Source organism: Anneissia japonica, unplaced genomic scaffold (genome assembly GCF_011630105.1).
Source record: "Anneissia japonica isolate Jap-2015-1 unplaced genomic scaffold, ASM1163010v1 scaffold1306_len716249_cov185, whole genome shotgun sequence".
Lineage (NCBI taxonomy): Eukaryota > Metazoa > Echinodermata > Crinoidea > Comatulida > Comatulidae > Anneissia > Anneissia japonica.
The window spans coordinates 274841-288486 of NW_022708971.1; the positions used below are offsets into that span (position 1 = coordinate 274841).

General features: G+C 35.1%; 2 protein-coding genes across 2 annotated transcripts in view; one reads left to right on the top strand and one right to left on the bottom strand.

Annotated features, from left to right (window-relative positions):
• LOC117106618 (asparagine synthetase [glutamine-hydrolyzing]-like) overlaps positions 1-11396 on the top strand; it is a 16094-nt gene extending 4698 nt beyond the window's left edge. The window contains 8 exon segments of the mRNA XM_033248012.1: positions 654-947; positions 2093-2235; positions 3389-3665; positions 4474-4566; positions 4832-5086; positions 8455-8662; positions 9158-9395; positions 10224-11396. Of these exon segments, the coding sequence (XP_033103903.1) occupies positions 695-947; positions 2093-2235; positions 3389-3665; positions 4474-4566; positions 4832-5086; positions 8455-8662; positions 9158-9395; positions 10224-10454 (1698 nt within the window). The 5' untranslated portion in view covers positions 654-694 and the 3' untranslated portion in view covers positions 10455-11396.
• A 141-nt stretch (positions 11397-11537) lies between these two features.
• Positions 11538-13646, bottom strand: part of LOC117106617 (tetratricopeptide repeat protein 36-like) — a 13271-nt gene continuing 11162 nt past the window's right edge. The window contains exon 3 of the mRNA XM_033248010.1: positions 11538-13468. Coding sequence (XP_033103901.1) covers positions 13203-13468 — 266 coding nt within the window. The 3' untranslated portion in view covers positions 11538-13202. The remainder of the gene's footprint in view (positions 13469-13646) is intronic.

Sequence of the window (13646 nt, forward strand, 5' to 3'; positions counted from 1 at the left end):
GTGTAATACAATGTTCCCGACGGGTATTTGGACTTGTTCAACCATGAAGCCTTCGTGGTCTAGTGGTTATGACGCTCGCCTTGTCAGCGAGAGGTCGCAGGTTCGAACCCCGTTGGAGGCATTTTATTACACAATGATTTTTCATAGGACTTTATTCGTTGAAAAGCTACAGGGTAGCCTAAAGTGTTCCATCATGTCCTTATTAAACACTGTATATGTACCTTTGATGATTTATATTATATATATATATATATACATATACTCAGCCAAAATATAAAAAAAGAGGAAAAATTGTGTAATTGCATACTTACGTATTCTTTTTATATGAATCGATAAATCCCCCCCAAAAAAGGGGTCCGGGGATTCTCCACCGGGAACATATTAGGTCAGGTAATTTTTTTTTCATTCTTATAGGCCTTGCGTGTGTATACATACATAAACAAAATTGAGTAAAATTGCATGTATTCCTTTTACATGAAATAATAAATCCCAAAAAGAAAGGGGGTCGAGCATACGGTGGTATGTACTGTAGGTATGGTCAACTATTTTGGAATGGTTACTGCATTTCATTCACCTGACATTTCGCATGCATTGTAATGTTTATATTATTTTTACTTGATCATAATAATACTTTATTGATAATGTGATTATAGGGCCTATTCTCAGAGAACTTCTACTTCGATATTCTTCAACCATGTGTGGAATTTGGGCAATATTTGGCAGTGATGATAATTTGCAGGTGCATTTTCAGAACGCGTTTAAGGTAGCACATCGAGGCCCTGATTCGTTTTGCTTAAAGAATATCAACCATTTCACGAATTCTTTATTAGCCTTTCATCAATTGGCCATCATGGACGATGTACTTGGCATGCAACCAATGAGAATCAAGGATTTTCCTCATGTAGTGATGATATATAATGGTGAAATTTATAACTTTGAAAAGGTAAAATTGACAATCAAACAAAATAATTATGTTAGATAGAATTGTACAGCCAATTCAGTTGCAGTAAATTATGTCAGTAAACACTATAACACTCTATGGGAAGAAATATTTGTCTCGGTCCTTAAAACAATCATTATTTTTTTAGGATAAATACAAATAGACTAAAATTATTTTGTGTTATCAAGAAATTGACTTTACGTAATTATGCCTTAATTAATCATCTTAAACATGTGACACTTGCACTCCGCTTTCAAGAAAGTGTAACTTTGAATGATGTATATATTGATGACGTATCATGAACGACGGATCCCCAGCTAATGTACAAAAAAAAGGCAGTGAATATTACATCAGTCTTAAACGAATTCCTAATTCCGATCAAATTTTGCTGTCCTAATCCAATCCATAGGCGTACACTAAATAAAATAAAATCAGGAATAGAAACGCCGTTTAAGACTGGTGTAACAATAGCCACTGCCACAACATCAAGTAGGTCTAGAATTTGTAAACAGGGCCAAATTCGATTCTTTGCTTCTCTTTCTCAACTACACAGCTGTAGTGAATTTTAGTTATATTGGCACATTTAGGCATATAGTTACATTCGACGTGGAAGTGACAACACTTCAGGCTCAGAGTGATGTTTAATGCAGCAATCCTATTACAATTTTTATCCTATTGTCCATTTTATCACCCTTCAGAGTCTACCATTCTAAGTGTGAACAAACCTGGCTCAATCCACCACTCCTGAATCATTACAACGTTAATAGCTCTCTGAGCCTGAATTTGAATTTGAATGTGGATGGAAAATTCCGAGTGCAATTCTGGAAATTTGCTGTTGATTTAAAGATGTTTTTATTATTATATTTTATTTTATTATGTATTACCTGTAAATTAAAAGGCGCTATTTAAACCATATTATTACCACTGTTATTATTATTGTTATTATTATTATTATTATTATTATTATTATTATTATTATTATTATTATTATCATTATAGATAATGATTTCTTGTTTTGCCTTTCCTGCTTTGGTCTACTTCCTGGACCATTGTTTTCTGGATGTGCGGCAATTTTTCCTTTGTTGAAATTAAGTGATTTAATACGGTATAACGCCTATAATCATACAACTGCACATTTCGTCTCACATTTGCGTGACCAGTATAATTTCAACTTTACTAGTAACTGTGATGGTGAGGTCCTAATCCACCTGTATGTCTATGGTGGCATTGATTTCATGGCGAAGATGCTGGACGGAGTGTTTGCGTTCTGCCTTCTTGACACGCAAACCAACAAGGTAAATAGGCCTTTATTATTTGATAGCTCAGCTAACAATATTACGTTATAAGAACGTTATAATATATAACGTTACAGTTTGGTTGAAAACGTTATTTTGTAGAACCATAAATACGTACTAGCACGTAATTTCACAACTACAACGTTTGAACGTTCCTGCAACGTTGTGTGAACGTTATTTTTTTTACTACAACCGAAGAACGTTTTGTGTTTGCTGATATGTCCCCGTTTCGCAACCTTGTCAAGCACTCAGACGCGACCCATTCAACCCAAAGGCAAATTTCTCGCCTGAATTCCATGGTAAAATGATTGAATATGGTACTTTTGTTACGTTTGAGTGAATTAAATTAATAACATGTGGCATCAATAAGTTAAAGATTAAATATATATATTTTTCAGACATTTTACTATACATAAATTTCTAGATTTATTTGCTGCCAGAAATTTGTGGGTTATGCGAAAACATAGACACATTAAATTGAAGAGAACAATTCTCGTGAATGTTCAACTGAAAGCCAAACACATTAAAATGAACAAAACTAACACTTTTAAATTTTTATACCTGAAGTACAAATTTTTCGATAGTATTTAACATGAATCTATGATAACGTAAGCAATAAAAAGTAGAGTGACGCATATGCAACACTTTAATTTCAATTTTGTTTATTGTGATTTTATTTCGTTTGTCGTCGTTCGTATTAAGTAAAGTTTTCATGATCTGAAGAGATTATCCGACCTATTAACATTTTTCCGCGACCCAAACATTGGGTCGCGACCGATAGGTTGCGGAACGGTGCTGTAGGTCACCTCTGGGATCTACATGTGTTAAACTTGTACATTTTCATGAAATCACCTTCGTTTGCTGCTCCATGACTTCAAACAGTTTGCATACAATTAATTTCTAAGATTATTTGGAGCAATTAAATTTATATAAATCAACTCCTCTATTCACATCAATTCATTGATTTAAATTGGACAATCCACAAGTATGGACATGATTGCATAAGCGATTCTATCACGATCTACATTCCTATAATAATTCACATTTAAACATTAATATACTTTCATTATAAAGTACTGTACCAATAATGATTTGTCACAGGTTGACAAATAAAAATGAAAACAAAACTAGTTTTTGTTTCTTAATCCAAAAGGTTTTTATTGGGCGTGATACTATTGGCATTCGTCCGATGTTTCGTCTTTATTAAGAAGAAGATGGTATACTTGCCATATGCTCCGAAGGAAAGGGGTTAGTAGGACTTGACGCTGCTGTAAATGGATTTGCAGAAGTTAATCCTTTTCCACCAGGTCACTATGAGGAGCATGATTTGTTGAAGAATGGCAAAGCTGTGTTTGTTGAACGAAGGAGATTTCATTCTATCGAGAATATTCCAAGATGGGCATTAAAAATGTCAGTCTCTGCACAATCAGGTACTTTTGTCAGCCTATTTTGCCTAAATCAATCCATTAGTAGAAATTATAAGGTTTGGAGTCAAATATGGAGGAAGTACCGGTATTTAACTTAGCAGCACCTCCGTTTGGTGGCTTGTGATGAAAAAGAGAGGAGCCAGTGTAGCTTTATGTTTTATGTTTTCCCAAGATGTTGGGATTGGAAGAAAACATAAAGCATAAAGCTTTATGTTTTATGTTTTCTTCATAAAACATAAAGCTTTATACTTTATGCAATCCCAACATGTCGTTGTGCCTATTCATCCAGACAGACACAATGATAAAGGAATATGAATGACAGCAGCAAGTAAAAAAAAAAGAAGAAAAATCTGATGACGCTTACGCAATAAAAATGTCCGCATTAGTAGAATCAAACCTCAGTTACTAATGGAGTATAAATATAGATTTAAATCAATAGGTCTAGACAAAACAGATAAATTGATTACGATATATTATTTACAGTACATTTCAGTGGTGATTTCAGAAACTTGCCGACAGAAGGTTCAAAACAAAGGGCCGCTTAAGGTCTCCAGTCTGTATCTTGGAATATAGTAAGGGTGAAGAGGGAGTTGTTTTTGTTTTTTTTATAGTTTTTGATTGAAAATATTGCGCATTTTAGATAATGTTATTAATAATACCATTGAATTGGCAAATTAACATTTCAGTAAGGACTTAAAGTGGGGTTCCACAATAGAAAGTTCATGATTTGAAAACGTGCACTAAATATTTATGCTTATTCAGCGAAGGAAATTAAATAATGTAATGTTAACCCACTGATACTTTGTATTAGGTGATGTGCATTACACTAACATTCGACTGTTGTTAACTGAGGCTGTGAGGAAGAGGTTCATGGCCAACCGGAGGATAGGATGTTTGCTGTCAGGTATGTATATATATATATATACGATATATATCTGTCTCTTATACACATCTAGATGTGTATAAGAGACAGCAATAGGATAGTTTATTGTTTATATTGTACATACTTTGTGGTGAAGTGGTTACAACTTACGCATGAAAGGTCCTGGATTGTGGAATTTTCTTCCACCTTCCTTTCTAAAGTTCTAAATCAAGCATGTTTTTTCATGTAAAATCAAACATGTTTTTTTCATGTAAAATTAGTATTAGATATCTATTTAATGTTCCAGGAGGCTTGGATTCCAGTTTGGTCACCGCACTTGCAGCTACTCTGGCGAAGGAAAAGGGAGTCGAATATCCTTTACAAACGTTCTCGATTGGAATGACGGGAAGTCCTGACATCGCTGCTGCTCGTAAAGTAGCCACGCATATAGGTAGTGAACATCATGAGATTTCATTTACTGTCGAAGAAGGATTCCAGGCAATTGAAGACGTCATATATTCCTTGGAAATATATGATGTCATAACTATACGCGGATCCATTGGTAAGCTAATAACTTGACTTAACATAATTTAGCAATATTGCATTTTATTATTGTCCCGGTGGATCTAATACAATTGTACGCTAGCATTAGCGAATCAAATTAGGCCTGAAATTGCACACTACCAAATACAGGTGAAAGACAGCACGTATCTGTTACAAATGCCATAGTAAAGCATATACGAAATAGAAATATCTTTCATTTCATTTCATGTCTTCAAAATCACTGAGTTGTCATTATATAGGTAGGCCTATAGAATAGTCGGGCAGGGGTGGCACCAGAGGGAAGCCTCCGTCGGAGAGAAAAAAACTTATTATTATTAGTATTGTTATTATTATTTATTATTATTTATTATTATTAGTATTATTATTATTATTATTAAGTGATTTTTTTTTTCTTTCGCGCTTTTTTTTTACTTATGGCATATTATTATTAATATTGTTCTTCTTTCGCCTTTTTGTTACTTCTATGACAATTTAGCCTCATTTCCACCGTATTTATAGTTGTACACTTTCATGTTTATAATTTGTTTTATGTAGTGCACATTGGAATTAAGTTTTACTTCTTGAAAACTTTCATAGACCATCCTTGCATCATCTCTTATTGCAATATTTTTTTGTCCTGCCTTGTGCGAATTTTATCTGTTTTGTACAATGTTTTGATAATGAGAAATAAACTGAACTGATGATATACAAAAATAAATATTAAATCATAATGGTCTGTTAATTTTATTTGAGTTGTACTTTTTAATGTTGTTATTAGTAACAGCAGTTAAAATAAAACCATCAAAAACCGAGGTAAATACGAGTTAATAGCACCTTAAAGTTAATTAATAAGGTGCGAAATCATGAGGGGGTTTTCAAAGGTACCAGTAACGCCCATACGTTACTTTCAATAACCTTTTAATTAAAAAAAAATGCGTTTTAAGCAAACTTTGATTCGGTGATTCAAATATTATCTGTGTTGCCTACTGCTTATGGTCAACTGAACACGTCACCAAGCGGGTCCGTTTATGTGTAGGTTACTATAATGGATCATTTTCTACACTTGTTTCAAATCACGGTCAAGTAGTTAAAAATCACCTAAAATCACCTTATTTTACGAATTAGCGCCCCTCAACTGATCATCAAGCCCCCTCCCACTTCACCTTCGCCCCCCCCCCATCAGCCTCCCATTTCAAATATCTAGATATGCCACTGATTTGCATAACCAGATGAATGGAAATACTCAATCGATGTGCCACCAAATCGTAACCAGACTTAACCATGCCCTCACGATGTCACTGGGGACGCAACTGCCAAAAAACTATTTTTGGCAGCGAAGGGACTCTACCAATAAACAATCAACAAACTACCGGGTTTCTGGGTTGATTTGGAAGGTAGTACATATGGCTCAAATATTTTTTACTTAGGGGTTAATTGGCAAAAATCGCACACAAATCATATGACGTCACTGACAACGCCGGGGACGGCAACTCGATTTTGAGATTAATTAACTATTGTCTTCAGTTGTATTTGTGGGTCATTCAACTGTCATTTTATCTATTTTTTCGGTGATATTACAATTCTCAATAATCTATGAAACACTCACATAACAACGTCACGTTAGATCGATCGGTGGGGACGCCGTGGTGACGCCGGTAGGGTCAATTTTCGTCGGAAGGTATCAAGATGATAAACAGTTTCATTGGACTCAATTCGTGCTTATGTTAGCCACATACTTACCTAAGATTATACTGACACTGGTTTCAAATCACGTTAAAGTATTTAAAAATCACCTAAAATCACCTTATTTTGCGAATTAGCGCCCCTCAATTGATCATCGACCCCCCGCCTCATCACTTCACCTTCGACCCCCACCCCCATCAGCCTCCCATTTTAAGACATCTAGATACGCCACTGACTTACATGGCCAGATGAATGAAAATACTCAATCGATGTGCCACCAAATCGTAACCAGTCTTCACCATGCCCTCACGATGTCACCGGGGACGCAACTGCCAAACAACTATTTTTGGCAGCGAAGGGACGCTACAATAAACAATCAACAAACTACCAGGTTTCTGGGTTGTTTGCAAGGTACCACATGGCTCAACTATTTTTTACTTAGGGGTTAATTGGTAAAAATCCAGGGACGGCAACTCGATTTTGAGATTAATTTTCCGAATAAAGTTATACTAAATAACTTCTAATAACGAATTACTGTCTTCAGTTGTCTTTGTTGGTCATTCAACTGTCATTTTATCTAATTTTTTCGGTGATATTATCATTCACAATAATCTATAAAACACCCAAATAACAACGTCACGTAAGATCGATCGGTGGGGACGCCATGGTGACGCCGGTAGTGTCAATTTTCGTCGGAAGGTATCAAGATGATAAACAGTTTCATTGGACTCAATTCTTGCTTATGTTAACCACATGATTACCTAAAATTATACTGACACTGGTTTCAAATCATAGTCAAGTAGTCAAAAATCACCTTATTTTACGAATTAGCGCCCCTCAACTGATCATCGAGCCCCAATCCCACTTCACCTTCCCCCCCCCCCCCCCCGCCCCACCATTAGTCACCATTTCAAGACTGAAAATACTTAATCGATGTGACACCAAATCGTAACCAGCTTTCACCATGAACTCAAGATGTCACCGGGGACGCAACTGCCAAAAAAACTATTTTTGGCAGCGAAGGGACGCTCCAATAAACAAACAACAAACTATCGGGTTTCTGGGTTGATTTGCAAGGTACTACATGCCTCAACTATTTTTTTCTTTGGGGTTAATTAGTAAAAATCGCACACAAATCATACGACGTCACTGACTGCCGGTTTGGTCCAAAAACGGCTTGCTCATATGTCTATGAACAAGATTGCCTCACTAGCTTTAGTAGCAGTCGTTCAGCAGCTTGTACGTGTAGCTAAATAAGACTATTTTGCAACTCTTGGAAATTTCGCATAGGCAGATTCAAGGGATCTAGCCGTCGCCCCACCCCCACCAATTCTTGAAAATCTAAAACTGAAGAAAAACTAGAGAAATATTAGAATCAAATTAAAGTCCGAGAGTGCTATTTCCGGCCATCCAATTGCCATAGCAGTTCCTAAGCCCGACCATGAGGTGGGCAGAGGCGGATTTAGAGGGCACACCCTGGAACTCCATAGGGTAGGATATTTTCGGATATCTCTGGATCTTCTATCACCCGCGTAGAGATGCCCTTTTTCCACATTCATAGCCCGGGGACTAGTGCCAACTTTCCAGTAGGCCACTTCTGGTGGTATATTTTAAACATATTGCTCGTAATTCCATTTTGTAATGTCTGATAAATTCTTGTACTTATTATTATTACTGAAATTAACTTCTTCATTTTCTGTCTAGCGAATTACCTTCTTACCAAGTACGTAAAGGAAAACACTGACACTGTTGTAGTTTACTCAGGAGAAGGTGCTGACGAACTTTGTCAAGGGTACATTCAGTTTCGCATGGCACCAAGCGCAGAAGATGCTCATGAAGAGAGCTACCGGTTATTGAATGATCTCCATTTCTATGATGTTGCAAGATGTGACAGAGTGTCGGCTGCTCATGGGTAGGTTATTTGAGATTACTTAAACCGTGTTCGATCAAACATTCTGGTCAAACTAACCATTCTGCTTAGTTCTGCCAAAAACGTAATGCGAACAGCTTGCATAACAATTTTCCTTGCTCAAATTGCTAAAGAACTGCTTTAAGTTTCAGAAAGCCGACATTCTCTAGAAAGAATTACCTTGCTGTTTGCCTGACCAGAAAATATAACAGTGTTACTGTGTGCTTTGCTGAACATTCCATATTTATTAAATTATGAATGTTTATGAGTGCAATTGTTGCGATAAAATATTTTAGAGTTGAAAGATTGGAGAGTATACGAGAAATAAAAAGTTGATAATTGAATATTCACAAAAACAACAGTGGCATTATGTTTTTACAGTTTGTTGTGCATCACGTTTTTTTTTTTTTTTTTTTGTATAACATACGTATTTGGAACGTAATGAACCTAGTAATTAAGTAACTTTGAAGATATATAACATTTTTTTTTTGTTTTCAGACTTGAAGTCCGTATTCCATTTTTAGATCATCATTTAGTTTCCTATGTATTATCCATTCCACCCGAACTGCGTGTACCAAGGAATGGAATTGAAAAGTACAATATAAGGAAAGCTTTTGACGGAACCGGCCTGCTTCCTGACGAAATCTTGTGGAGACCAAAAGAGGGTTTCAGTGATGGTGTTTCACCTACTCACAAATCCTGGAACACTGTTCTCAAAGAATGTATAGAGACGAAGGTAATAAACCTGGTTTCATCCACTAAATTTCATTCAACGATTACTTTAAAAATATGAATCATCCATATAAACACTTATAGACTTAATATAACTGTTAATTTTGTATTGCCCACACCTCATATTCATTTAGGTCAACAAAGAATTTCAATTCTAAATTCAATGCTAAATTAAGGAGCGATTTTTCCTTACTAGAAATATTACTTGCAGGAATGATTTTATAGCAGCAGACCATTTATATATTTATTAAATATATTTCAACTTATCACTTACATTTTTATTTTTTTAATTTATAACTATTTTGTTTAAAAATTGTTTTTATCTTTTGCTTCCGTTATCGTTCATCCAAATTAATATGTTGAACTTAATGTGTAAATTCTAGAATAATTAGTTTGTGTGGTTCTTCATCAAGGTGTTAAGCTTAGATTAGTTTTATTTAACTCCTTATCACCCTTTGTTGTTGAAATGTTTTTAATTTTGATACAATTATTTACAATGAAGTTGAAAGAAACCTTTAAAAGGATAATAAGAAATATTTCCCAAAGAATTTCTCGGATTGGATAGTGAAATCTCTGGACACAAAATCGGGTCACCATGCTCCTCAATGGATAGCGTGCATTATTACAAGTATTAGAGATTAAATTACAATCAATAAACTCGAATACTCTAATATAACCCACCTTAACACATCTAAACTAAATATATATGCCTATTTTCAATAATTTTATATTATATATATTTTTTTTCCCTAAAATGTATTTTTTATAGTGTAGACAGTCGGTTTTCTTATTGTTTCCTCTGACAACGTAATCATTTTTTTAAAATTCAAAGGTAAATGATAACATGATGAAGGATGCTCCCAAATTGTACCCAATCAACACGCCAACAACAAAGGAGGCATTCTACTACCGGCAAATATTTGAACGTTTTTTCCCCAACTGCTCATCATGGACCCCGTACCAGTGGACACCGAAGTGGGTGAACATTAGCGATCCATCTGCTCGTTCAATGGCACACTACAATAATGCTGTTATTCACCAGAGCAAACAGGCTGATGCTTAGACTCGTGCTACCGCATCAATTCGATTACAACTTCTCTCAAAACAGTCGTCATAACATAATGAAGTTGCTCTAACACAACTTTCTTTCATGTAATCTTATTCTTATTACTCAATGTGAAACAAATAAAAAAATGACTCTGGGTGCTTTAACGAGGTTACTAATTAACAGCTCTCTGCTACAACCTCACAGTCAAATGGGTTCTTAGTCCATTTTTTATGCGATGCTTTATATCCGGCTTAAATGTACATATTGTCCAGGTGTGAGTACTCATAGGGTACCACCGTTGATGAAGATCATCCTGAAGAAGTCCGGAATCTTCTATGGAATTATTCTTTTTATAAATTTTGAGATCATCCACATACTGAACAATGAAATGATTTAAAGTAGAAATTAACATATAAATTAAAAAGCAGCGGTCCCAGAATGGAACCACCAGGAACCCCAGAGTTTACAAACAAAAAGCAACTTGGATGAGGTAGCATTAATGACAGATCGCTGCTGTTTATTATGATCATAACTAGAAAACCAAGAAAATAGATTACCAGAAATTCCAAACTGTTTTAATTTCAAAAGTAAGGAGATCGTCCATGGGACACAACAAATGCGTTTGCAGAAGTCTGTGTATTTATGGCGTCACACTGATTTTTTTGTTTTTTTAAAAAATCATCAATTGCCTTAATAAGAAGTAACCATTAGACTGGCCAGATTGGTCTCGCAAGAAACTGTTGTATGCCTATATTTAGTCATGATGTGATGTTATCACGACCAAATTTGGTAGTCTGGACTGGGCCTTAAATTTGCAAGTGATAAATATGTTTGATTTTTTAAGTTTAAAATCAGCTAAATCTGAATCGCCATCTGTTTCATTGAAATTTGATAAATTATAGTTTAATCTCTAAAGGGGTTTTCGATTGACTTTTTGAGGATCATTTTTAGAATGTATCATGTAGCTTAATTTGCTTCGATCTGCTGCTTCTCCAAAAGTCTATATTCGCTAATTTTTTTTCGATTAATACTTTTACCATTATTGTTGGTGATGTAATATTTATATTGACGAAGACAAATATCTACATTACATAACTGTTTAGAGATAATAAATATTTGTTTATTAAATATACTTTAACCAATGAAACATGTTTCGAGTGTTTTTAAATGTTCCAGCAGTACAAGATGTATATCTAAATCACTCAAAATAACTTTATTTATGCCTAGTGAATATTGTTTTGCTCAATTCATATCAAATAAAATTACTGTATAGCAGTCAATAGAAAAAAATTACTGTATAGCAGTAATTAGGTATTTTCCTAACTTGACTAAAGTGTACTGTAGTTAAAAATTTGGGCAAAAATAAATTAAACCCTTTAAGAACCATCCTTTAAGAGTTACCGATATAAGGCAGGGTCGACATATTACAAATGTTCTGTATAGAGATTAAAAGAAGAAACAATATTGCATTATAATACATTACATTTAAAAAAGTATTATCCCATGCAAAATACCAAAAAAAAAAAAAATTGAAATTCACTTATCAATTTTGAATTAAAATATAATTATCAACTTGAACATAGAGTAATAGTGCATTAAAAAAATGTTTACCAATGATTTTAAAAGCGAAAATTGATAGAAAATTTCCAGTCACTGGAAGCGTTTCATTAGTTTTATTACAATTATACAATTTTAAAAATCAGGTATACAATTTTAAATTCAATTCAATTTATGCTCAAAATGAGAAAGTTAATTTCAAAATAATTTTTTTAATGATTTTTGTCATTTTCATGGACAGTACATCTTTAATCCTATGATGCTGGCAAATAATTTGCATTGGAGTTGAGTTGAACTCAAACAAGCATACATGTAAATCCTAATAAATCAATTGATATCACATCAAAAAATTAAATTGGAAAAAAAATACATTGTTCATTTAAGATAAAAAGAGTACCATAAACATTACTGAACATAGGGAAATGAGCTGTTACAAGCCCATTGGCATTGTGTGGTAGGGTGCCCAGTTCCTTTCCACGCTACCTGTTTAACCTCCCTAGTAAAATTTCATCCAGGTACCTATTCTCCTGGGTAGAGAGAAAATTCCTTGCCCTAGGACCCAAGGAAAATGCATAGTGAAGGTTCGAACCCCGACCTCAAGATTCCTAAGCTCAACCGCTGGGCCAACCACTCCTACAAAATTAAAATCAAAAAGATAAAATAAAATATATATAACTTTAAATTATGGTAGACACAGAACGAAAAATAAACACAAGTTCTATCTGATTTTCCATCCCACTTGAGATTGTTTTGGAATTAGTAGACGGCTAGACTCTAATAGAAAGTGTATGTTTTATCAGAGTAGCCTACACGTAATATGTATGCACGAGAAGCACACACAGAAGACAAGTGACTATTTTTTTTCATGGTAGGAGAAGGGGATGACTAGCCACCCTATCCACCCCCCCACTAGAGCTGCTGCTGAGTGTGCCACCATAATGCACATCATTCCTATCAACTAATGAAACACAAACATAGGTGGCTATTTTTAGACTGTTACTCCAAGGTTCTTCCATGAACCTCCAGGGCGAGAGTTCACGGTCTGGTGACCACTGCCAGCGAGTTTCCATGCAATACATTAGTGGTATCTTTAGACAGGTGTGAACATGAACTCGCATCCTTGGTGACTTGATTGAACCCTGCCAGAGGCGTAAACTCGCGTCCCTGGTAGCAAACATGTTAACACAGATGGTAAAGCTTTAGATTCTATTCATCCGGGTTGTGCCCGGTCTTCAATTGTTGGAAGACATCGGTCAACATTTGATTGCACATTGCCGCATAAGGATTCAACTGGACCACTTGCCCCTTGGCGAACTCGCTGCCTAAATCTGCAGCCTTCTGGAAGTCATCCAACGCTGATTCGTTCTGGCCTTGTAGCCTCCGGATCAATCCCCGTTGAACGTATGCCTGGCGACCTGCTTTTCCTTCACCTTCGCTCAGTAGAATCGCCTTATCCAAGTCCTCCAAAGCACCTGTGCAGAAAAGCAGAAAACAAAGTATCGATTATTGTGTAATTGCATGTCATTTGCTATTTTCATTTTCTATATTTTGGAATTCATATACTAAATACAGTATATAATACATTATAAGAAACTATAAGAAAGAAGAAAATAAATTCTATGAATTTGTGAGCTATGAAGCATACAGAAG